Here is a 26,575-nt window from a genome sequence, read left to right on the forward strand (position 1 = left end):
CTTCTGGGATGAATCATATCTTCATTGGCGATTCAGTACACAAAACACCAGTATTTCCCAAACTATACTTCATTTCTTTGTAAACTGTGGCCATAGAGCAGAATAAGGAACATGGGATGGGGTCTTTGTCCTGTTTAACTGGTCAAGGGACTAGAGAAATGAGAGGTCTGTTGTTTGCACAAAATGAAACTACTGGCAAATCTATAGGAGGATGAGGAGAGTTTTTAATCTGCCTCAAAAACATTGTGATAATTTCTTTCAGCTATTTCTGTTTGACCAAAAAGGAACCAGGAAGCATAATTTGCCAATTTTAAAATGCATTTAAGGACAGTTCATCTTTTTACTGGCTATGAGAAATGGATTGGGATAACTTTACCTGTCAATAAGTGGGAAAGTTTTGTTGTTTTTTTCCTCAAATAGTCTAATGGATTGAAATGAGGTCATGTCCAGGCTCCTGCTGTCTTATATAAATGTTAAGAACTTCCTTCTATTTGCAGAGATACAGGAGGTGTAGTTCATTATGTTCTACCCGAGTCATTCCATAAGAAGTATGAAAGAGGTTGAACTCTTTTTAAAATTCAACTTCCAGCATCCATTAATTCCAAAATTTATAGTGTTTTCTTGCAGCATTTTCCATGCTACAACAGCAATGACATCAGAAGTGAGGGAACGAAAACCAGCTTGCCAGGGGTTGCAGCGATGGCAAGACAACCTAAGGGAGGGCAGAGTACATATATTTTAGGTCCTCATACATTACAGACCAGAACAAACATTCGATTTTATAGGACTCAACTCTATTCCCACAAAGTGGTTTGTGTGTGTGTGTGTGGGGGGGGGAGCGGCACAATGATCAGGCTAAGGAAAAATGACATCGAGGCACTGGAAAGTCATTTTTCTGCTGTTTTTGAGTCATTTCGATTGGATCACTTTAAATCATCAAATTATTATTATTATTATTATTATTATTTTTTTTTTATGATAGTCACAGAGAGAGAGAGAGAGAGAGAGGCAGAGACACAGGCAGAGGGAGAAGCAGGCTCCATGCGCCGGAAGCCTGATGTGGGATTCGATCCCAGGTCTCCATGATCGCGCCCTGGGCCAAAGGCAGGCGCTAAACCGCTGCGCCACCCAGGGATCCCTCAAATTATTATTCATCATTGAACTGAACTGAATTGAAGGACTTACAACTTTAACAAAATTAGGAAATATTGTATCATTCTATCCTCTACTTTGAGCCTAATATGTCTCACTGGGGACACAGGAGCATAACATTTTCTAATTATGTTAAAGTTGTACAGTTTTCTTACATATTCAATCAAGTTCAAGCAACACTTACTGATGTTAGATTTCAGGCATAGCACTGTGCTAGCCTAGGAGCCAACTAAATATAACAAAACCTGAGCCTGCAGGAACACAAAAACTTCATTACTGAAGTACCGGGTAAAATTTACTTAATGGACAGTGAAATAATTCATTCTGGTGAAGATATGGCCCAAATTTTCTTCTATAACAGAAGTCAGTAGAAAAATTGGATTTTATAATTTTATGATAATCCACTTTTATAATGCAAGTCAGCAGGGGGAAAACAGGTCAAAAGATTTCTTTAAAAAAATTGAATGGGGGCAGCCCCGGTGGCACAGCGGTTTAGCGCTGCCTGCAGCCCAGGGCGTGATCCTGGAGACCCTGGATCAAGTCCCACATCAGGCTCTCTGTATGATGCCTGCTTCTCCCTCTGCCTGTGTCTCTGCCTCTCTCTCTCTGTCTCTATGAATAAATAAATAAAATATTTAAAAAATAAAAATAAAAAAATTAAAAATTGAATGGCTGGAATTTCAACATATTTCCTTGAACACAGAGAAAAGGGCATATGATTTAGGCCCTATGTTTAAAAAAGGAAGGCTGAGAAGATACTTCAAAATAGTTTCAATTTTTTAATTCCTAGAATGTTTCACAAACATTAGATCCAAAATTTGCTGCGATCCCCAAAATAATTTGGGTCCCTGTCAGAAAAAATCTACTAGTGATGCTTTATATGTGGGAGGAAAATGTGACCAACAACCTAGAAAATGGATTAAGAAATCACAACCACCCCTCCCCCCCCAATCAACAATCATTAGAACCAGCATACTTTGGCATGGATGTTAATATGACTGTTTTGAGAGAGACAAATGTTGCAACTGTGGCAATTCAAAGGTTTCCCGCAATCTTGATGCAACCCACTTCCAGGCTCGTTTTCTGCCTGCCTGACCATACACTCCAGTTACTCAATTTTTCACGTCTCTGTATCTTCGCCAAGAATGCTTTTCTTCTTCTTCCCAACCCATCCAAATCATACTCCTTTTACAGGACCCTGCTTGAGTGTCACTTCAATGTTGCTACTCTCCTCTGTCCTACTGCACTTGGTACCTATCTCTTCTGTGTGGTTTTTTTTTTTGCCTGATTCCCCCCAATAAAATGAGGCCTACTGGGGTAACACCCTATCTTTAAAGATGTTTAAATATATTTTAGCACTCACTCGTTATAGTGCTTGGCACATAGATGATGAATGGCTTTCTTTAGAGTAAAACAATGCTAAATAGACTTTTATTGGCTGAAGCTTATAAATACGAAAAATAACTTCAGAAAATTCCATTTGAAGACATTCAAAATTCTTTTTGAAAGTTCTTATTTGTTTGTTATTTCCGTACTGAGTCTTTTGTAGTAGGAGGCATATATTAAACTCCTACATGTGTCTCCTGTACCATGCTTTGTACTTTAAATGCACTGTCATTTAATATTAAATGACAGCACTCCTATAAGATAGGTATGATTATTATAGTCATTTTATAACAAAGAATTCCCTGAGGATATATAGCTAGTGAGTAAGACAGCCAGAACTGGAACTCCAATCTTACTAATTCAAATATCTGTATTTTTAACCCTGTATTTATCAGAAACAAGCAAAAAGATAAAAAGTGTTATAAAAATTTACAAACTAACATTTAGGGGAAATCATTTATTGAGAAGTTTTATTATCTCTTCCAATTTTTATCTTTGTACATTTGATTTTTTTACATTATTATAATAGTGCAATTTTTCTTTTATTGCTTAACAATATTTTACTTACATTTTTATTTGAATTTACATAGGCTACATTCTATCATGACATTCCACGTAATAGACTGATCATCATGGACTCAGCCACTTCCTAAAAAGCTATCATCATTACACATGAAGAAGTTTAAAGAAAAAATTTTCTGAATTTCCTATCCAAACAAAATTACTATGTTGGTCAGACACATGAATTCTTTGGTCCTAGATGTGAAGATGATATTCTCTTCAGTTAGTCCACTTAATTCAGCAGCAACATGACAAAGAAGAAAATGAGATATAAGTTTCTTCACAATTGTAAAGTACTTGAAGGAAGTACTTTAGAGATAAAATGAAAAATGAGAGAAGCAAATTTCTTCTAAGCAGTGAGAACATTTTCGTTTTCTCATTTTATCAGGAAGAAGGAAGTAATTCTCACTACCTAAACTCATAAGAGGTAGAAGAGTTATCTCTTTGCACTTTCAGACTGCAGTACCCTTAAAGGTATTTTTTTCTTTCTTTCTTTTTTTTTTTTAAGATTTTATTTATTAATGAGAGACACACAGAGAGAGGCAGAGACATAGGCAGAGTGAAAAGCAGGCTCCCTGTGGGGGAGCCTGATGCGAGATTCAATCCCAGAACCCCAGGATTATGCCCTGAGCCAAAGGCAGATAGATGCTCAACCACTGAGCCACCCAAGGTGTCCCTCCTTAAGGTATTTCATTACTTTAATATATGAACATAGAAATTGAGAGATTAGGGCAGCCCCGGTGGCTCAGTGGTTTAGCGCCACCTTCAGTCCAGGGTGTGATCCTGGAGACCTGGGATTGAGTCCCACGTCAGGCTCCTGCATGGAGCCTGCTCCTCTCTCTGCCTGTGTCTCTGCCTCTCTCTCTCTCTCTCTCTCTCTCATGAATAAATAAAATCTTTAAATAAAAGAAAAATCAAGAGATCAAAATACAAGTTGATTGCCAAGCAATGTATAGAGATAGGTTTTTTAAAAATATATTTATTCATTTATTTGAGAGAGAGAGCTTGCATGTGCATGAGCCAGGGGAGGGGCAGAGGGAGAGGAAGAGAGAGAGAGACAAAGAATTTCAAGCAGGCTCCCACTGAGCATGAAGCCCCACCTAGGGCTCAATCTTACAACCCTGAGATCATCACCTGAGCTGAAATCAGGAGTCTGGCGCTCAACCTACTCAGCCATCCTCCAGGCACCCCAAGGTACTGTACTGAGATAGATCATGTGGATATACATAAAATGCAGATAACTGGTCTTCTGACAGAACTTAGTTATCATGGAAATGATTTTGTTCTTTGAAGTTAGTCTATTCGTGTTGTTATGCTAAGCAGCAATTATTTTCCAAAGACTTAATTCTAGGATGGGCAGTATTTTCCTATCAAAAGTGACTGGGTCTAAGAAAGAACAAAGGCTCCACATAAAATAAGGAATTAAAATCATAGAGCAATACAATTTGAGAACTTGAAAGATCCTTGAAAATTATATAACATTCACCAACTTTTTGAAAAATATAATAACCAATGTTTTTAAAGATTTTATTTTGTTTATTTTAGAAAGAGAGCTAGTGTGGGGGGAGTAGCAGAGAGAGAAAAATAAGCAGACTCCATGCTGAGCACGGAGTCTGAGGTGGGGCTCCATCCCCCAACCCTGAGATCATGACCTAAGCCAAATTCAAAAGTCGGATGTTTAACTGACTGAGCCACCTAGGCGCCCTGACCAATTTGCTTTTTAAATGAAATAGGAGCATAATACTTTATTCAATAAGTGTAGGAAATATTAAAGCATATATGTCAGTTCACATTATGATCAACTAAGAAGCAGCTAAGAACAGAAGTATGATGGTAGAAGGTGTGCTTAAAGAATGGAAAGAGTAAGGGAGGGGAAAAAGGAAGACTTACAGGCCATGAGAGAAATAAGAGATGAATAAAGCAGCACAGACAAAAAGAAATTCAGTGAAATGCAGTAAGGGGACTTTTACTTATCTTTGCATCCCAATTCTTGACATGGAGTTTAACATACAGTAGACACTCAATAAATGTTTATCAATTAAAGAGGATAGAAAGGGCTGAGAGGCGCCTGGCTGGTTCCACTGGAAGAGCATGTGGCTCTTGATCTCAGGATTGTGAATTTGAGCCCCAAGTTTGGTGCAGAGATTACTTAAGTAAATAAACAAACAAACAAACAAACAAAGGGGTTGAGAAGTTCAACGAATATACTTTTTAGAAATCATATTCTATGGTTCACATGACTATAGATTTAAAATAAGCAACTTAATCTCATTTCTTCTGTGGATTTAATTAAATTCATTAACCTCTTAGTTAATTAACTATAGGTTCTTGGTCTAAAAGTAAACTATTTGAACTGGATGATTTTTAGGGTTTCTTCCTTATTCTTTGCAGAAATAGTGACCAAACATAGGTAAATAAAATCAAAGGAAAAGTTTTTAGCTTAAGTGCTGCTTAAAACTAAATCAGTGCTCAGTAGATGCAATTTATATATTTGTGTACAACGAAGGCAAATTAGTCCCTTTATTGTTCATATAAGCTGTCATTCAAAGAAACATCTAGTTAGGTTTCAATCTCTTAAAAGAGGAGTATTAAGAAAGCATTATTAGCGTTTCTGCCCCAATTTTTTTTCTGGCTGGGTATATCTTACTGAAATGAGTAGTGTCTCTTACTCCATGGACTTCTGTATAGTATGAATGATACAAAATAATATTGGAACACTACACAAAATAACACAGGATACTGCTAAGGAATAAAAAGGTGATTATTTTTCCATTTTACAAAGTAATAGGATTCTGTTCAAGAGATAGAGGTTTTTGGGGCAGCCTGGGTGGCTCAGCGGTTTAGCACTGCCTTCAGCCTAGTGCCTGATCCCAGAGACCCGGGATCGAGTCCCAAGTCAGGCTCCCTGCATGGAGCCTGGTTCTCCCTCTGCCTCTCCCTCCTGTCTCTCCCTCTCTCTCTGTCTCTCATGAATAAATAAATAAAATCTTAAAAAAAAAAAAAGAGGTGTTTTTTTTTTTTTTAAAGAGGGGAAAATGTTACTAGGAAAATAAGCAGTATTTCATTTTTTTATGGTAAACAAGAAAGTCTAAGCTATACTATACTAATAACTATACTATCTAATGCAAAACAAGAAAAGAACATTAAAAGAAAATATGGTTTCATGAAATGTGAGCTGAACTAAAGACTTCTCGTGTAAAAATTTTTTAAATCACACAGCGGTAATTAAAAGTAATAAAAAAATGATGGGAAGTGGCACCATGAAATGAGGATGGGTTACTATCATTTGGAGATTACTATAAAAGAACACAGAACAAACAGACTTTCCAGAGCCACTTCAAGTATGAACCTATGTGACTCTTTTGTCTTTAATTACACACAAAGTGTATACTATGTATCATCATATCATCATAATTCAGCAGATTTCAAAGTCAGAAGACCAGGAAAAGGAATGTTCCCTGCAGGTCAGGGTTTTGATGACTGGCAAAACACTAGCAAGCTTGCACTGCAGTTGTCTGAGCCACACCCAGTCTGCAGTTAAATATAGAATTTAGTTTCTGGAACTATTGGTCTTCTTAACCTTCACAGTCCAAGTATTCACTGAAAAAATTAAAAGTAAAAAGGAGAAAGGAAAGAGACTGAAACCAAAATCCAAGTACTAATAAACTGTCCTGGGAAGAGTTCCAAAATGCAGTAAATACAAGAGAATTAAATTACAGAAGCCTCAAGCAACATTCTAGAAACACACTGTACAAACTGATTTGTCTCTTCTATGCTGATTCTACTAAGATGTATAACACACTTATATAAAGTGTATTTGTGTACTAGACCCATGTCTCTAATTCAGATTATATATTCAGACTGTATAACATGTCAGGTTAATAGCAGTGACACCAAATTTAGAGCTATGATTTAATTTTGGTTTGTTATACTATTGTGGTTGTGATGCTATTTTTGTTCATGAAGAGGTACTTTTATCCTAAGAAGCTGTTTTTAGATGTCTAAATTTTAGGTGAAGAGATATTCCCAAGCTAAAATTTTTAATACTGATTCTTTGCCTGTTGGGGAAAATATTTGGGTTTGTTTTTAGAAGTTGTTTTGGAGACTGACAAATATTACACACAAAAAAATGTTTTCCTTATAATTTCAGAGGGTTCTGAGCTTTAGTAATGATTTTGTTTTATATTGCTCACTGAAGATGAACATGGAAAGAATTAAGAGGAACAAAAAACATAGTACAAGTATACTGTTTTCATAAAAAAATAAAACATACATAGTTTTAATTATAAACACACACAGAGGTATTCATTTTGCCTCCATTTTCCTGGACATGCCCAGACACAGATTCATCATTTAGCTACTTTGATGAGAATTAACAGCAGTAAGTACCCTATATACACAAATCTAGCTTCTAAACTACTACTCTCAACCACTATACACTATTACTTCTACCTGTCACAGCTAGGTAGTCTTGCATGTATTCCTGTATCTATTAAAGTCTTTTCCAAGTTGTTGTTTCTCTTTCTATCTTGCTTAATTGGGCTTTAAAACCTATATTTGAAGTGTTTTTTTTTTTTTTTTTTTTTTTTTTTTTTTTTTTAAGTGTTCTTTTTATCTTTCTCCCATGAGGCCAGAATGGGTACATAGTCAGGTCTCACACTTTTGTGTCCTGGTCATATCCTTCCACTCCACAGCCACACTTATTTCCACAGGATATTCCAAGAATACCCTGCTCAAATAGCTGAAGGGGTAAATGAAAGGAAAAAAGGAGAGTACCTTAGAAGCCTTGCTCCTAGGCCATAAGCCTCCAACACTTCTGACCATAAACTCTAAAGACATTGCAAGTCAACTAGGTTCATCATCCCTCTACTCCTGACACCTGAAAGTGTCCCTTTCTCTATCGCCAACACTCTGCCTTATACCTAGTAAGCACTTTGATGAATGAACAAAAGGATGGTTAAGTTTGCTGGGAAAAAAAAATCCACATTTGAATGTCTGACATTACATTATTTGCACATGCAGCTATTTCTGACATACAATACACATGATATTTTCTGCCCTTGTGAATATGTAAGCTACTGGAGGTAAGCCTACCTCACTGCTAGCACAGAGCAGATGCTATATAAACAAATAACTGAATAAATATTAGTCAATTATCTAATTCTATTTTATCCATTTAAATCATCAGGTCCTCTTTAAACAATTATAACAACAATCTTTTTAATTATGGAAAATTTCAAACCTATACATGTTTATGGACTTCACTGAGCACTTCACTCTCTTCATTTAAACAAGAAGCACATCAACATGAGAATGAGGATGGGAGTTCACAGAGAGAACAAAGTGTGAAATAATTGTTTAGGAGACCGGCAAAGACTGATCCAGGTGGGTATAGTATGATTGTCTGGCAGAATTAAAGGCCCACTTGAGGTTCATGGTCATGAATTTAAAATGAGATGGGTCCACAGGGTTCAAAATTTTTCTCTAGCCATATTTAGCTGCAAAAATGCAGAAACAGTATAAGCAAAAATGCAAGAGGTGGATTCGACCAGGGTTTATTCATACTTGTGGCTTTAACTGTACCTATATAATGATACCTCTTAAATTTCCATTTCCAAAGACAGTGACATCTCCTAACACCTTGAAAAGAGTTCACAGTCAAAGCTCTAAGTGGAACGAACTTTAATGGAAAACGAACACTGGCTCACCACTGGCTATGAGGATGGCATTCTACTGTGTGCTCTACATATGTGATCTCATGCAATGCTTTTCATAATAACATCTCCATTTTACAGAAAACTGAAATTCCCAAGGATTAACATTAAGATGAAGCTGAGGGGATGCCTGAGTGACTCAGTGATTGAGCATCTGCCTTTGGCTCGGGACTTGATCCCTGGGCCCTGGGATTGAGTCCTGCATCAGGCTCCCTGCAGGGAGCCTAGCTCTCTTTCTGTGTCTCTCATGAATAAATAAAATCTTAAAAAAAAAAAAAATGAAGCTGGGACTAAACAGTAAGTCTGTATGACTCTGAAGCCCATCTGCTTTTTACTAGATCATAATACTTAACTCTTCTTTTTATAAATATTGTTTGTAATTGGGGTTAAGAGATGTTGAATGATCTGCCCAAAGTCAAACTATTTTCTAATGGTATAAGATACTGTGTCCCAGAGGAATGCTCTATGAATATCACCAGTGTTAAGTTCTCTTTTACATTTCCTGCTTTGTCATCACTATATTCTATTTGTATCTAGGTTAGGTTGTTCTTTTCTTCATATTTTTTCTGATACCTATTACCTTCTACCCACTTTATTTCTCTTTGCTTTGATATTATAGTTGGGGCCCTAATCATTTATACATAGATTACTCGGACAGCCTCCTACCTGGCCTCCACATATCCCTCTCCCAATCCATTTACACGTTCAAGTCCATGTGTACATGGTCACTTCCTTTCTCTGAGGTTCTTATATATAAACTATAAATAGTAAAATATATAAAGTACAAAATTTTGAAGATAAATAAGGTCAAATGGCATACAGAAGAACTGTCAATAAGATCAATAATTATATACAAACTGTAAAATCCTACTCAAATGTAAGTCATTACTGCCTTAAGAGATATGAGGGCAGATACTATACCTTATATTTATTTTAAATTTATTTTCCCTTGGTTCTAGGCATCTGGTACATGTGTTCAAATACTTACTTGATTAGCTGTTTCTTGCCTATCTTCCATACTCCCACTAATATTACCTAATAGAAAAATCTGATCAGGTATAATTTCCTTAATGAAAAAGCCTGAAAACCAAAACTGTGGTATAATTAAGTACGGTACTTATTTAATTATAGCATGCACAGTATGGCCAAGTCCTGTATAATCAAGTAGAGATGCTCTTAATGAAAAACTCTATTGGTCTTTATCACAAAGTTCTGACACAAAGAACTCTGTGCTAATCTATAATATTCTTTTTCTGGTTCTCTGATTGGCAAACTCCTATTCATCAACCATCAAAATGCAGCCAGAATGTCATCATTTTGTTAAAATCTGATTCTTTCCTGTTTGCATATCATGAACCCATAAACTCAAGTATCCATTATTATAACGGCTTTTATTCCTCAGTTCTATAATTGCTTATACAATAGTGCTTCCCCCCACACACACCAAGTTTGTGAGGGATTACATTTCAGGGTAACTAAAGAGTTGATGAGGGAAAGTTCTTTATAGAGGAATTCCAGCTGATTAATGCAGAAGAAATGAAAAAACTGGAATGTAACTGTTACAAAACAAAAAAGTAACTGGGAAAAAATCATCAATGGATGACAAAACAGTGATTCTCAATCCTGGCTGTACTTCAAAATCACTTGGGAACTTTTCAAATATAACTCTACCTATGTCCCAGCTGGTCAAGGGTAATGTCTCACTGATATTTTTAAAAGCTCCCAGGTGATCCTAATATGCAGTTAAGAATCATTGGCCTTAAACTATTCACTAAATGGGGAACTTTCTAATAAGTGGATTAAGATGATAGCACTGAATTCCAAGATTATCTTATAGTTACTAAAAAAGGGTCAACCAGATATAATGTGCCTCCTTATATGCTGTACTAGGAAGAGCAAAGTAACAGTTATGTAACCAAAAGAGCTAAACCAGAATCTAATGAGACTACAGATCTAACTACCAGTCTACAGAAAATACGAGGTCATGCTAAGAGACACATGAGGATATAATTGGCCAAATCTAAATGTGAGATATTCCATATGACAAATGCCTTAGTGTCTCCAACAAATAAATAGCATGAACAAAGTGTGTATATCTGTGTAAGGAACTGTTACAAATTAAGAGACTCAAGACATACATCCACCAAATGCAGCTTGTAAAAATACATTTGATAAACAGGTGAAAGAATGAATGAATGAATGCTAATTAAAGAAAAAACCCAATTTAATAATAAATCATTAAATCTTAAACTTTGAAAAGCAGGGCTAGATGTGGGAAAGGATGCAAAAGCAAAATAAGTTTGATATGGGAATGAGGGAAATATTTATCTGTGTCATTGCATATAGAAAATTTTCTAAAATATTTCAGCAGATTTAATGTTTTATTTTTAATTTATTTTTTTTAGATTTATTTATTCATGAGAGACACACACAGAGAGAGGCAGAGGCATAGAGAGAGAAGCAGGCTCCCTGCAGGGACCCTGATGTGGACTGGATCCCAGGACCCTGGGATCATGATCTGAGTCAAAGGCAGATGCTCAACCACTAAGCCACCCAGCCCCTGTTTTTTTTTTTTTTAATATTTTATTTATTTATTCATGAGAGACATAGAGAGAGAGAGGCAGAGACACAGGCAGAGGGAGAAGCAGGCTCTATGCAGGGAGCCTCATGTGGAACTCAATACCGGGACTCCAGGATTACGCCCTGGGCCAAAGGCAGGAGCTTAACCGCTGAGCCACCCAGGCATCCCGGTACCCCTAGTTTTTCATTTATATTTGTATTTGCCTTATGATTTTGAGTAAGAGACAAAAACAAATAATTATGGGGCAAATATACCATTATTTTTTTCTACTGGGGATGAGATACAGTTGTTCTCTATCAGAGCCATCTAATAAATTTTCTGCAATGATAGATACCTTCCGTTTTAAATTTTCTATGATAGAAATAGTGTCTAAAACTATAGTCAGTAGCCATACATGACTACTGGACACTTAAAATGTGGCTAATGTGATTGAGGAAATGAATTTTAAATTTTATTTCATTTAAAATAATTTAAATTTAAATAGCCACCCATCACCACCGTATTAGTGCAGTTCTAGATGATTACAGCTCTCTTCTTTACATGCAACATTTGCTCTTTCCTTTTACCTAACCAACTCTCACTACATCCCCTATTATAATATCTCACAGCACCATGAACCTTTCCTTTCATACATATATTATTGTTGCAATTTTACTTTGATTTGTGTGATTATCTGATTAATGTCTGTCTTTCCAACCTGACTGTAAACCCCAAGACTGCAGGAATTACTTATGTTCACAATTGTATTGTAGAGTGACATTCATTTACTTGTTAAGAAAATGTTATTATTAGATAACATTGTGTAGTTGAGTTTTTGTGATAATGAAGTCTCCATTTCTCATAATTTCACACAACTTGACCCAAAATTTAGATTCTTCACACATATACTATACACACACACACACACACACACACACACACAAAAGTAGAGATAACTGTGCCACGAACCCTCAAGTAAACATTACCAAGTTACAGAAACCACCAACCCGCAGATACCACTCTTGGTTTTTATCCACACACTCTTGCTTCTGCCTTTTCATTTTGTGTTACTTTGAAGTAAATCCCAGGTATCATACCATTTCATCATATTATATATTTCAGTACATATTTTCAAAAGACAAGAACTCTATTTTTTATAAATGTAGCATCACTTACATATAAGCAACCATTATCATAACTGAATCAAGAATCATTTGGCTAATACATTTTTAAAAACTTGAAGAAATTCAGTTATTATATTCTTAGGGTCATGGATTTTGTTGACCTGAATTCCCCATAGTATTTTTTTTTTAAGATTTTATTTATTTATTTGACAGAGAGAGAGACAGCACAAGCAGAGGGAGCAGCAGGCAGAGGGAGAGGGAAAAGCAGGCTCCCCACGGAGCACGGAGCCCAAGGCAGGGCTTGATCCCAGGACCCTGCTCAACCGACTGAGTCACACATGCCCCTTCTCCCCCCGCAACAGTATTGTTTAACAGAACTTTGTTCCATATTTCCTACAAACCTGGAACTGGACCTAGAGGCCTGACTTGATTCAGCTCTGATTTTGTTAGAAAAATACTCTGTGGGAGGTGGTATTTATATCCTCCAAGAGGTATATAACGCCTGGTTATCTGTTTTTGTTAGCAGCTATTCATAATCATTGTCAGATCTATTATTTCATTAGGAGTTTACAAAGTGATGATACTCTAATTATATTATTCCTTTTTCATTTATTAGTTGGGATCCTTCATTAAAAAAGGCTTTTTGGTTAATCATAGATAAGGTTCATAGGCAAAACAAGTTAAATGCTCAGTTCTTTCATTTTACCACTTTTAATTATTTAGTTGGTACTCTAACATTCTCTAGTTGTGACCAATAATTTTTTTTTAGTATCATTATTACATATGGATTTTTAATAAGTTTGCTGGGCTTCAATCTATTACCACTGGTATTATTACTGATACTTAAGTTATCCCTATTTTTGGACAGGGGGAGCCTCTTCAAATTAGTTCCTGAGTTCTTTTGGTATCAAAAAGATACCATCTGTATCTTTTGTACACCTATCTGTAATGGCCTTCTTGCTTTAACAAGATCCCTAGTCTAACCATGTATATTTTTGTCCCAAGTCTAGAATCAGGCATTTTTCCAAGGAGTGTTAATGGTACTTATGACCACAATCTGGGCTCCGGGCCTGCTAATTTCTACTAGGTTGATCATTGTCTATGGGTTTTTTGAGTACGTAAAGGTGGAAAGTACACCTCTCCTTTTTTCAAGGGAAACTATAACAAATTCACGTTATTATTTATAATTCATATTCAAGATTTTAGGACCCATAAAAATGATAGCTGGCTTCTTAGCAGAAATTGACAAGCTTATCCTAAAATTCATATGGAAATACAAGGGATCTAGAATAGCTGAAACAATCTTTAAAAAGAAGATAGTGGAAAATTGGTATTTCCAGATTTCAAAATTTACAATAAAACTGTAATTGTAACAGTGTGGTAAAAATATCAATGGAACAGAACAGAATTGAAGAGTCTCCCTCAAATTTATAGTCAAATGATTTTTGACAAGGGTACCAAGACTAACCAATGGGAAAAGAATAGTTCTTTCAACAGTGCTGGGAAAACTGGATAGCAGCAAGCAAAAGAATGATTTTGGGTCCCTCCCTCACATCATATGCAAAAATTAACTTTAATGGATCAAAGACCTAAATAAGAGTTGTAAGTATAAAATGCCTGGAAAAAACAGAAATAAATCTTATGCCTTTGATTTAGGCACAGCTTTCTTTTCTTTTTTTTTTACTTTTATTTATTTATGATAATCACAGAGAGAGAGAGAGAGAGGCAGAGACATAGGCAGAGGGAGAAGCAGGCTCCATGCACCGGGAGCCTGACGTGGGATTCGATCCCAGGTCTCCAGGATCGCGCCCTGAGCCAAAGGCAGGCGCTAAACTGCTGCGCCACCCAGGGATCCCATAGGCACAGCTTTCTTAGGTAAAAAGTAAAGGTACTAATAACAGACAATAAAATAAATTGGACTTCATGAAAATTAAAAGCTTGCATATGCCAAAGGTCATCATCAAGAATGTGAGAGAGCACCCACAGAGTGGAAGAAAATATTTGGAAACCATGTGTCTGATAAAGGACTTGCACCTAGAATACATAAAGAAAACTTACAATTCAGTATAAAGACAAATAACCCAACTTAAAAAATGGGCAAATGATCTGAAAAGACATTTCTCCAAAGATGAAATACAAATAGCCAATAAGCATATAAAAAAAATATTCAAAATCACTGGTTAGGGAAATGAAAATCAAAACCACAATGAGAATCTACTTCATACACAAGGAGGATTATAACTAGTAAGACAACGATAACAAGTGCTGGTGAGGAACTGGAACCATCATACAGTGCTGAGTGGAATGTAAAATGGTACATCTGCTTTGGAAACAGTCTAGCAGTTTCTCAGAAGGTTAAACACCATACATTTGACCATATGACCCAGCAATTCCACTAGTACACAAATTTCACCATATGACCCAGCAATTCCACTAGTACACAAATTTCATTGGTGGCAGTACTATCAATAATAGCTAAAAAGTGGAAACAATCCCAAATGTCCAACAACTGATGAACGAATAAATTAAATATGGCATATCTACAGAATAGAATATTACTTGGCAAAAAAAGAAATGTAATACTGAAATAACCTTCAACATGGATGGACGCTGAAAACATTATACTAAGTGAAAAAAGTGAGTCTACAAACAGCCACGTTTGTATGATTCCATTCATAAGAAACGTCCAGACTCAGCAAATCTATATACAGGGAAAACAGATTAATGGTTATGTAGGGTTGGGGGAGAATGGGAAAAAAGAGTGACTGCTACTGGGTAAAAGGGTTTTGGGGGGTAAAGAGAATATTCTGAAACTGATTGTGGTGATGGTTGCAAAACTGTAAATACACTAAAAAGCACTGAATTGTACACTTTAATTAGGTGAATATCTCAATAAGGCTGTTATTAAAAGTATAAATTAAAGATAAATTTCTATATGCACACACATACACAAGATAATAATGTTTTACTTATTTTGATTTTATATGGTTTACACTGAAAAACTTGATTCCTAGTAACACTATGATTGTCTCACCTATATCTGTATTTATACAAATAAAAATAGTACCTGAATAATAATATTACCAACATTAGTAAAAACAAGGTAAGATTTTTTTTGTAGTTTTTATTCCTAAACTGTATCCCACCAAGAAGCATAGTCAAAATACTGTGTTATAAAGTTATTTGGTACAGTTCAGGAATGTTTAGTTCACAGATTTGTTTCATTTTAGCTATTTTTAGGGGTCATCTTCCCCTCCATTTCAATCTAATTTTGTTTTATAATTACATAAAATATTTACATGGTTACAATGTGAAAACATGGTATATTTAGAGAAGTCCAGTTCTGTTCTTGTCCCCTCCACAATCTGTTTTTCTTCCTCCCCTTCTCCTATTGGTAATCCATTTTATTTTATGGTATATTCCTTCATTTTAAAACAAATTAAAAGCATATACATAAATACATAAGTGATAGCCTGCATTTGACACTGTTTTTTTTAACATTATATTGTGCAGATCACTGTATACAGAAAAGTATTCATTTCGATGGTTACCAAAATGCAAAAAAGCCTTACAAAATATTTAAGTTATGGTACAGAAGGACACGTATGATTTTCATTCTGTAGAAAGGACAATTCATTTCTTTTGCTGCTGCATAGTACTGTACTATTTGAGCCTGGGAACCAACATATGGGTAAACTGTAATTTATTCACCCAGCCCACTACTGGACACATAGGTTGTAATCAATATTTTGATATTATTGTAAACAGGGCTCCTATATTTATACTTTTGTCAGCTTGTCTCTGGGATAATTTTCTAAAAGTGGGAATGCTGAGTCAAAGGGCAAATCCATGGGTAATTATCCCCAATACTCTCAAATTCCTATCCATGGAAATTACTACGTTTTGCATTCCCACAAGTAATGTATGAGAGTGCCCTTTTCCAATCAATGGAAATCAATCAATAAAAAAAATGTTATGGAACTTTTGGAGTTTTGCCAATGTGATAGGAGAAGAAGTGTCTCAGTGTAATTTTAATATGAATTTCTCTTACTGTGAGTTAAACTGAACATTCTTTTATATATGTTTAAGAGGCATTTGCATTTGTTTTTCTGCTGGTATCTTTAGTTTCCTACAGATTTGGTGGTCTCTCTCTTTTAAAAGTTGTTTTACACATTAAGGTTAATCATACCAGCAAATGTTTTTTTCCTAAGTCCTACTTAGGAAAAATTTCACCATTTCCAGGGTATTTGTATTTTCTTCTATTATTGATATGGATTCACTTTTTTTAATTCATTTGAAATTTGTCTTGGTGTATGACATGAAGAATGAATAATTTTTGACTTATACCAGTAAGTCAGCTTAGTACTTTGCTTGGCTTTACAGCCTGTAAATAGGCATATTTATGTGCCTATTCAGTATAGTGAAAGACATCACACATTACTCTGAGGCCAGGGAATTTTACATTCCATGTTCTGAAGATATAAAGTTCCACTTTCACAGAATGAAATCATACTGTGATCTATTGCTATTAAATACTTTGAAAGGCTTTTTTGCATTTTTGCAGCTACTGGAACGAACCACATACGTTCTTGCTGGTTGTGCCAAGTAAGATAAAATTAAACCCAATAACCAATTCCTGGATTAAAGACACTTATTAATTAAAATTAAGGTCAAAAGGTGAAAATTAAGATTAAATGGGAGTCTTATACAGGGTAAGTGCTCATATCTTTTTTTTTCTTCTTCTTCTTTTTTAAAGTAGGCTCCATGCCCAACGTGTAGCCCAATGTGGGGCTGGGCTTGAACTCACAATCCTGAGATCAAGACCGGAGTCGAGATCAAGAGTTGGACACTTAACCAACTGAGCCACCCAGGCAACCCTCAGTATCTTTTTAGCTGAAATTTGACCAATGTGATTTTGTGGGTAGTTTTTGTTGATTTGGGAAAAAATAAAAAGAAATGCAAAGATTGCAAGGTTTAATTTTGAAAATACATTAGGAATATCACAATCATTATTAATATTATCAATTTTAACATTAATCTTTCTTCACACTGACATGAAAAAATTAAATGGCTGGATAAGTAGCAAAATTAGAACTTATACCAAGTAGAAACTAATACCAAAGTTTATTCTGTTACCCAGAGGAAAATATATAATGCTGCAAATACTTTACATTTGATAGTATTTAAATTCATGTCTATTATGTCAGAAGTTCTGAAGAAGGTTTTTAAAAGAATCAAAATTTCTAGATACGAAAAATAAAGCAGATTGTAAATGTCAGGACTCTGGGATGAAAAAAGTCTCCCTCTTCTACTTAGCTGCTCAAGCATATAAGGATTCATTACTCAATGAATGGCCTCTACTGGAATTTACAGTAAAGAGAGCAATGAAAGTAACATAGGATAACATCAATGAATAATCTACAATCTCATTTTGGCTACTTTAAGCAAACTTTTTAATTTCAGCCCAATCACAAGAACAAAACCATGGCCTTAATTTTGACATTTTCAATCTCCCTTTATTTCAGGTAGTGATGTTTATGAGCTGGGAGATTAGGAAAGAGGCAGGAAGAGAGATGGCAAAAGTCCTAGAGACATACATGGTTCTCTACTGGCTATTGAAAAACTTCATTTTATAGATGAAAAAGTTACTGCTCAGAGTTTGTGACCTAGACAAAGTTGCACAGCTGGTTAAATGGCAAAGCCAAACCAAGGTTTCAGGTCTTTGACTGAGTTATTAAATGCTTTATCCAGTTAAACTCAGTTTTAAAAATTCAATTCCATTTTTCCCATTATTTAAATTATTAAGAAATCTCAATATGAAAATTCAATTGTTTTTATCTTTGCCTGATATCTTTTTTTCTATATTTAATCTTAGGAAGTAAATACTTTTCTAGTGGAAAATTATTACCTTATTGAATATAAAACTCTCCATCTAAAAAAAATTCTATAAACATTCCTTGTAGGTAGGAGACTAAAAGAATAATTTTACTACAGGATCCACCTTAAATATACTGAACATTTAAAATCATATTTAATTAACTTATATCATTCCAGATAGGATAACTGAAGCTAAGGTCAAATTCTAGTCTAAAACATACTGAGGATTTACTATGGATCAGGTACTAGTGCTACAGTTAGAAGATAAATTACCAAATCAAAATAAAAACATGTATTGTAACCTTTGGGACTAAGCTCCTGATTGAAAGAAGTGAAATTTCAGTGGTCTCCTATACAAATATTCAATATTTCTGATGAAAATAAAACTTTGAAGAGTGTTTCCAAAATACAATATAAAGATCTAAATTAAATAAAATCTTCCAAAGTTTCTGAAATTACTGAGAACACTATTAAGTTATATTTATAGATGTTAACTCCAGTTTTATGAATTCTCAATGACAAGATCATCTTATTTCAGTAATACAGCATTTAAAATACTCCAAAATATACTTAGAGATAGAACCTAGATTCCAAATTACTTGTCTGAAATGAAGACTATCCCAATCTATCTAAAGTTTCTCTCTTTGCTAAGGTTGGGAGATTGCTAATGGGAAAGGACACATGTACCTTTCCATGACAGCCAGGCACTCCTTTCTCCAGGTAAATCGACTCCCTCGTCGTAGTCGGAAGGTGCCAGATGTGGCAGAGACTGGGGGAGGTGTTTGTCTCCATTCTGGGTCCTCTATCGGAATGGGGGCTGGTCTCATACTTAGTGTAGCCCCTGAAATAAACAAGACATTTTTAGCAAATATCTTGCAAGTTATTAAAATCAATGACAAATATAATCATGAAATTAACAATAAATTTTTGTCCTTCCATTGGAACTTGCAAGCCAAATACATTTGATATTTACATTAAAAAAAATCCCCTGGGGGTCTCACAGTGCCTGTCCCACGCCAATGCAAACTGTTCCCTTGAAACCACTGCCTAGCCTCTGTGCTACAGGCTATGGGCACTGAAGCAGATTGCACTATGGGGGGAAAATGTGACCCAAACAAAAATTCAAGGGACAGAAACTCTTCCTTAAAAAGTTTATAATTATTTTAAAATGTCATTTTTTGGGTCACTTGTCTTTTATCTTTGTTTATATAATTTTTTGAAATAAAGCCCAAAATCTATCTCTTTAGGGGAAAAGGGAAGTATGGTCTTTGGACCAGTGACTAATTAATTAAGAGTATCTTCTGAAAAATCTTTCTTGAAATTCCCGATAGTTTTAATCTTTCGAACAATATACACTATATGATCAGAACTTTTTGTTACCACTCAAAGGACTCTTGTTACTGAGAAAATAGAGCCCTTAAAGAATGTATGCAGATAGAAGATGGAATTTAAAATAGCCCTAATTGTGGTAAACTCTTAAAAAAAGTCAAATATATAACATCAAAGACAGTAAGGTAGTATTCAATATGATTTGTCTACTAGTTAACTAAAATTAGATCTCTATAGGTCTACTACCTGTTATAGCTATACTGGTTTCTGTTACCTCTTCAATGTAATAAAACTAATGGGGAAAAATGTAATTAGGACATTTTATTAATTTAGACTAGTCTTTTCTTTTCTTTCTTTTTTTTTTTTTTTTTTAAGATTTTATTTATTCATGAGAGACACAGAGAGAGAAAGAGAGAGGCAGAGACACTACCAGAGGGAGAAGCAGGCTCTATGCAGGGAGCCTGATATGGGACTCAATCCCAGGTCTCCAGGATCAGGCCCTGGGCTGAAGGTGGCGCTAAATCGCTGAGCCACCCAGGCTGCCCTAGACTACTCTTTTCTTAAATAATGAACTACTTACTAATGATGCATGTATTCTTAAATTCACCATCTCCCACCATCTTTCTTTTGGTTTGCTCTAGGTTAGAAGCTAGAAAAACAAAACAAAACCCTAAAGACAAACAAAAAAAACCCAACATTGTTTCTGACCTCTGTAGACTTATTTCAATGAATTTAAATATAACTTGATATGTGTTCATAGAGTTCAGTCCTGGGATCTCCCACTGTTTCCCTTCATTCTCTATACCGTTAAATTCGTCTTCCCAAAGTATAATTATGATCATAGCATTCCAATGATCAAAAAGCCTTCAAAAAGTTCCTACTGCCTATGGAATAAAATACAAACTCTTAATATAGCCCTAGAAAGATAGGTTAGAAATTGTTAGAAGTATGTGGAATAATGCACATAATAAATATGTATTGATTTCTTCATAAGAGGAATCATACACTATTTATTATTACACATTGTAATTAATATGTTGGGTGGTTTTTCTATTTTACTACATTCAGATCTCTCTTTGTAGACCCCCCCACCCTTAATGTAAGCTACATATTTATATGCATTGTTATACAGAGGCCCAGTATTTTAACCAATCCTGATTTTCCTCTCCAAACCTGTTGTCTTACAGCCCTTTCCAGCTGAGTAAATGGCATCCCTATTTTTCAAATTGCTTGGCTCAAAATTTGCAGATACATCTTTGACCTCTCTACTTCTCCTATGTATCATATATCCAGAATATAGCAAACCTTGTTAATTTTATCTTCAAAGTATATACAGATTCAGATCAATTTATATTACGTCAACAGGCTTTAGAATAAGCCAGCATCATCTCTCCAAAGCATAACTTTCTGGGATAGGTTCCAAAGATAGCCCTTCACAATAAGTCACACCTCCTGGTAATCATACCCTTGAATTCTAAGCTGGTCCTGTGACATGTTTTGACAACAGAAAATGGAAAGAGTTCAAGGCTAGGTCATAAAATGCTTGCAGCTTCTAACTACATCTCCTGGAATACAGGTTCTGGGGGGAAACCAGTTACCATATAAGAAGTATGACTAACTTGAGACTGTGATATTGTAAGGAAGCCCAAGCTAGCCGCATGGGGTGAAAGATGCCCAGCTACCCCCAGGTGCCACAGATGAGGAAAAAAAGCCACTCTGGGTATTCCAGTCACAGCAGACACCATGTAGAGAACTGTATAACCCAGCTGACAGAAAGGCCCTAGTACCAATAGAGTCATGTGGTAGTCAGCCCTCAAGGTGGTTTCAAGGAACTCTGCCTACTGGTATTCACCCTGTTGTGTAGTCCCTTCTCATACTACACCAGGTTAGTCTGTGTGACAAAAAACATATGGTAGAAGTGAATATATATTATATCTGACATTAGATTATAGAATACACCATAGTATCTTATCTTAGTAGCTCTGCCTCTTAGATCACTTGCTCAGGGGAAAAATAGCTGCCAAGTTTTAAGGACACTCAGGGAGCCTAGGTAGAGAGGAATTGAAATCCCTGGGCAACAGGCAGAAAGGAAACTGAGGCCTGCCAAATCACTCATGGTAGTGGTCTTAGAGGCAGACTGTCCAGCTGCTGACAGCTCAACTAGAACCTCATTAGAACTCTGAGCAGAACCATCTTAGCTAAGCCACTACTGGATTCCTGACCCACAGAAATTGTGAGATAACAACTGTTTGTTGTTTTTAGCTAAGTTGTAGGGCAATCTGTTGCACAATAATATAAAACAAATATAAGACATTATAACCATCTCTAATTGTTTATTTCCCATATTCCCCAATATACTATTATGATTATTACTAATTATTCACATTTATAAATTTGGCAGGAAAAAATTTCCTTTAATATAGAGATTTCACAATTAGTAAGAAAGAGCATCTTATTTACTGAACTTTATATATGTTTTCTTATGAATTTATATCTTTTGTCTTTTTCTTTTGAGGTATCCATTTAATGGTGTGTTGAAACAATATCAATTGCTAGTTCTAGAGATTGCAACTTTTTCCCCAGTTTGTCATTTGTCTTCATGGTGTGCTTTCTTTTTTCCTTTTTTTTTTTTTTAAGATTTTGTTTATTTATTCATGAGACACAGAGAGAGAGAAAGAGAGAGGCAGAGACACAGGCAGAGGGAGAAGCAGGCTCCATGCAGGGAGCCCAACATGGGACTCGATCCCGGGTCTCCAGGATCACACCACCCAGCGGTGCTAAACCGCTGAGCCACCTGGGCTGCTCTATGGTGTGCTTTCTGATCTTAAATCTTACATAGTCACATTTGTCAACCTCTTCTTTTGTGGTTTGTTTTGTATCACTCAGAATATTTTTATAGTTTTCTTATTGTTTAAACCTTTAATAGATATATTTATTAGATACAAAAATGATTTCCTGTGGTGTGTGATGCAAAATAAGTATTTAACTTGTTCCTCAAAAGGACAAGTGTGTCACCACACAATGCTTTAGAGATTCATGGCTTAAATGTATGACAGACTGTAGCCTGCTACCATAGTTCAAAGAAAGTTTTACTGGAACACAGCCATACTCATTCATTTACATGTTGAATTTACATTACCCTACATTTGCATCAAAGTTAACAAAGTTTAGGCATAAGGAGAAAATATGGGATTGGAGAGTTTCAAAGTCTTTGTTTTGGTACTTTTCTGAATGCAAGCAGGAATTACAACATAACATGGGCTCTGGAATCTACCTAAGTTACATTATATAAATTCTGTTCCAACAGACATGATAAAAGGTTCAAGGCAGAGCCAAGCAGCTATCTCTCTTTACCAAGAGAAAGGTAAAACAGACTGGGTAAGGCAATAGGTCCTCTCATCCAAGGCCTAACTTCTGGTAGAACAATAGAATTTCAGGGCTTCAGTGGGTAAAAGATAGAAAATAGGTCAGTAAATTGTAATTAGAAGGCCACATTATAACTATAGCATGTTTTCTTAGTTGAGTATAAATAAAATAAAGAATACAAAGAATCTTAATCATGAGATTCAAGAAAATCAGCTAACTGATAATAATGGTTCTTTCTTGGTACTGGTGTTTATTGGTCACGTAACTTCTTTATAATGTTCTATAATATCCAATTTTTCTATATAAAGAAATTTAGGTGAAATAAATTACTTTAAAAAGAAATCAAGGCAACTTATGCACAGACGGGTAGAAACTCAGTAATTTCAAACTTATAAACATACTGAATTTGAAACATAATATTATTGTATTACTTCTGAAGTTTTTCTCTTGCTCCTTTTTCTTTTTCAATGTAGCAGTATTTAAAAATAGCACAAGCAGCATTCTGGAAACACTCCAATAAACACAGATTTGTTCTAGAAACCTTAGTTAATCTTGCTTTAGTCAAAGCGGATGGAGAGCAATGAATAACCCAAGAATGGGTCCAAAATTATAGACTCTGACAGAAAAATACAAAGATACTAGAATGCAGGCTTTAAATCTCTCTGAAGTAAAATATGGGAGTTCTGGATTGGCTAAAAAACCCATTTTTTTTTTTTTTTTACAGGAAATTTGTTATCTATTTTCTTTACAGAAACATTTTTTTCCCTTCTTGTATCTGGGCTCTCATTAAGATTTTGCACATTTATCTAGCAACTCTAAACCCAAGAGGAAAAAAGTCTCCCTAATTTGCTGATAGATTTTTAAATTTTGATAAATGTTCCCTTTGTATATATGATAATTTTCTTATCAGATTTACTTCTGAGTGAGCCTTTGCCAGTCAATTAATAAAATATGACTATAAGCATGTCATTACTATCCTGTTCATAGAAGCTACCTTCTCCAAAAGTAATTTCTCATTGTCCCCTATGTCACACACGATTTTCCTGAGGCACTGACACTCTGCAATAGTGAAGGGAGGAGGCATTACTTCTGATCTCCAAATTTACTTCATGTGCTTGCTGCATGAGCCTCCTGGCAAACTTTATTTGTTTAATTTAGAAATAGGCAAAATCTGTGCCATGAGCCAAGAGGAACTCAGCAAACTCTGTCTGTTATAGCAATGTTTAAATTAGACAAGGAAAAAGACTGCTGAGCCTAATTTGATTAAATAAAGGGTTTTTGATGTCAACCATACTGAATTTAGTACCCACTTCTTTTAAAAAATAGGCATTTTCTTGTAAATGTTTTCATAAGAAACAAGATAAAATGCATTTGATCAGTTTCCATCAGTCTATTTTATTCATACCCCTTGGCAGGCTTTGGGATATGCTGGGAAATTCTAATGATGGTCTGTTTATTAGAGGACTACAGTATATCTGTAACTATTGGGTTATCAGTAAAAATAACCTAAATATCCACTCTATTATTATTTTTCTTGCTGAGTTCACTTAGAAAGAGACTAGGGGAAAAAAAACAACCCATATATCCAAATGGATCCAGAGTAAAAAGGCTGAAAAAGAGAACTCCAATCAAGGTATACAAAGAGAAATGCACGGAGTCTAAAAATAGAGGCACAGAATGTACAAACATTTTTAATTTATTTTCTAAATGCTTACATTTACAGAAAAGAAAAAAAAAGTCACTTTTTCATTTTGTGATTTTTCTTAATTTTGCATTTTTCCCCAGAATATATGCAATGGGACAGCACCATTTACATTTATTCGGATGAGCAAGTAAAATTTGTGAAATAAAAGAACTTCCTATCAATAAGCAGGTCTGGACTATGTGAACCTAGGTTCTTCAGTTTTTGAAGCTGTTAACAAGGCAGATTAATTTCTTTTTTGCCTTTCTCCTTCTCTCCCTTCCTTCTTGCCTTTCTTCCTCTCTCTCACCTTTTCATGAAATTTTATATGTACCTTTTGCATATATAGTACAAGTACAAAATTTATAAAGACAAAAAATGTTATATAGTTAACAGTCTCCCTGCCATCCTGTATTTCCAGTCTCTCAGAGCTCTATAGAGCCTTCTTTAGTTCTAAATACAGCTGGCTAGAAGTGTTCTATGTTTATATAAGCATGTATGTATGTGTATGTATTCCCTCTATATATAGACAGTATACTGTATCTATTGTTTTGCACCTTACTTTATTTACTTATGAATTTGATATTACCACATATAAATTCAATTCATATAAAGCCCTCCTTTAAAAAAATAGCTATTTACCCTCCATACTATTCCATTGTACAGATATACCATTTATTTAACCAGTTCATGACTGAGAGATATTTAGGTAGATTCCAATCACCTCTGCAATGACCTGCAAAGAAGATTCTTATATACTATAAACACTTAATGACCAGATAGTGGATAAGCTCATTTTAGGTGCTAACATAATTTTAGTTCATCTTATCCAAACAGAATAGTCATTTCAGTGTCCATGGAGAACAATACGATTCTTTAGTTATAATTAAAGGTTATTTTAAAATCAACAAAGGTGCATTCACCTAGAAAGAATTCCATCATATTAGGTCTTACAATAAAGGTAAAAATGCAAAGAATAACTTCTAAATATTAAATTTTAATTGGTAACATCCAACTACTGTTGATGCTATGAAAACTATCAAATGACAATCACAAACTTATCCTCTTCTCTTCAGTTAACTTTAAATTCTGTCCTACAAAACCTGTATGGATTTGGTTTTCAAATAAAAACCAGAAAGTTTTAATGAGGAGAAATCAGTAATACAACTTCATTAAAAAGCAAATGCACATAATTAGGGGAACTTATTCTTTCTTTTTAAAATTTATTTTAAAGAAACTGTACACCCAATATGGGGCTCAAATCCAGATTAAGAGTTACATGCTCTGCCAAGGCATGAGCTAGCCCAGGCACCCCTAGGAAACTTATTCTTAAAAGGAGGTACTGGGATGCCTGGGTGGCTCAGGAGTTGAGCGTCTGCCCCTGGCTCAGGGCATGATCCGCGGTCTCAGGATCAAGTCCCACGTCGGGCTCCCTGCCTGGAGCCTGCTTCTCCCTCTGCCTACGTCTCTGCCTTTCTCTGTGTCTTTCATGAATAAATAAATAAAATCTTTTAAAAAAAGAGGTATTATCTCCTTAAAGAAAGCTATTCCTTATCAACAGCTGGATGAATGCTGTTAGTCCTTTCCTATTTTCCTGTTTCAATGGCCTAGTTTCACCTTCATTCCAATTTCCTGATGATGGTTTAGCCTAACTCTGGTTCAAGACAGACTGAAGTAAAAAAATAAGATCAAAATCAAAAAGATAATCTTTTAATAAAACAGCTTCAGAAAAACATTATACTACCCCAGTGCTAAAAATGGGATTCCAATAGAGGTATTCTGCAGTTGGCAGTGCTATCAGGTCAGTTGTGGGGGCCTGATAGCT

At 35.2% G+C, this 26,575-nt stretch overlaps 1 protein-coding gene across 19 annotated transcripts in view; it reads right to left on the reverse strand.

Moving 5' to 3' along the window:
• Window positions 1-26,575, reverse strand: part of HMBOX1 (homeobox containing 1) — a 191,225-nt gene that overhangs the window by 34,305 nt on the left and 130,345 nt on the right. For all 19 annotated transcript variants that reach the window (XM_025462959.3, XM_025462970.3, XM_025462958.3 and 16 more), the window contains one exon: window positions 19,062-19,215. In XM_025462959.3, the coding sequence (XP_025318744.1) occupies window positions 19,062-19,215 (154 nt within the window). The remainder of the gene's footprint in view (window positions 1-19,061; window positions 19,216-26,575) is intronic.

The sequence above is a fragment of the Canis lupus genome, chromosome 25 (assembly GCF_003254725.2).
Source record: "Canis lupus dingo isolate Sandy chromosome 25, ASM325472v2, whole genome shotgun sequence".
NCBI lineage: Eukaryota > Metazoa > Chordata > Mammalia > Carnivora > Canidae > Canis > Canis lupus.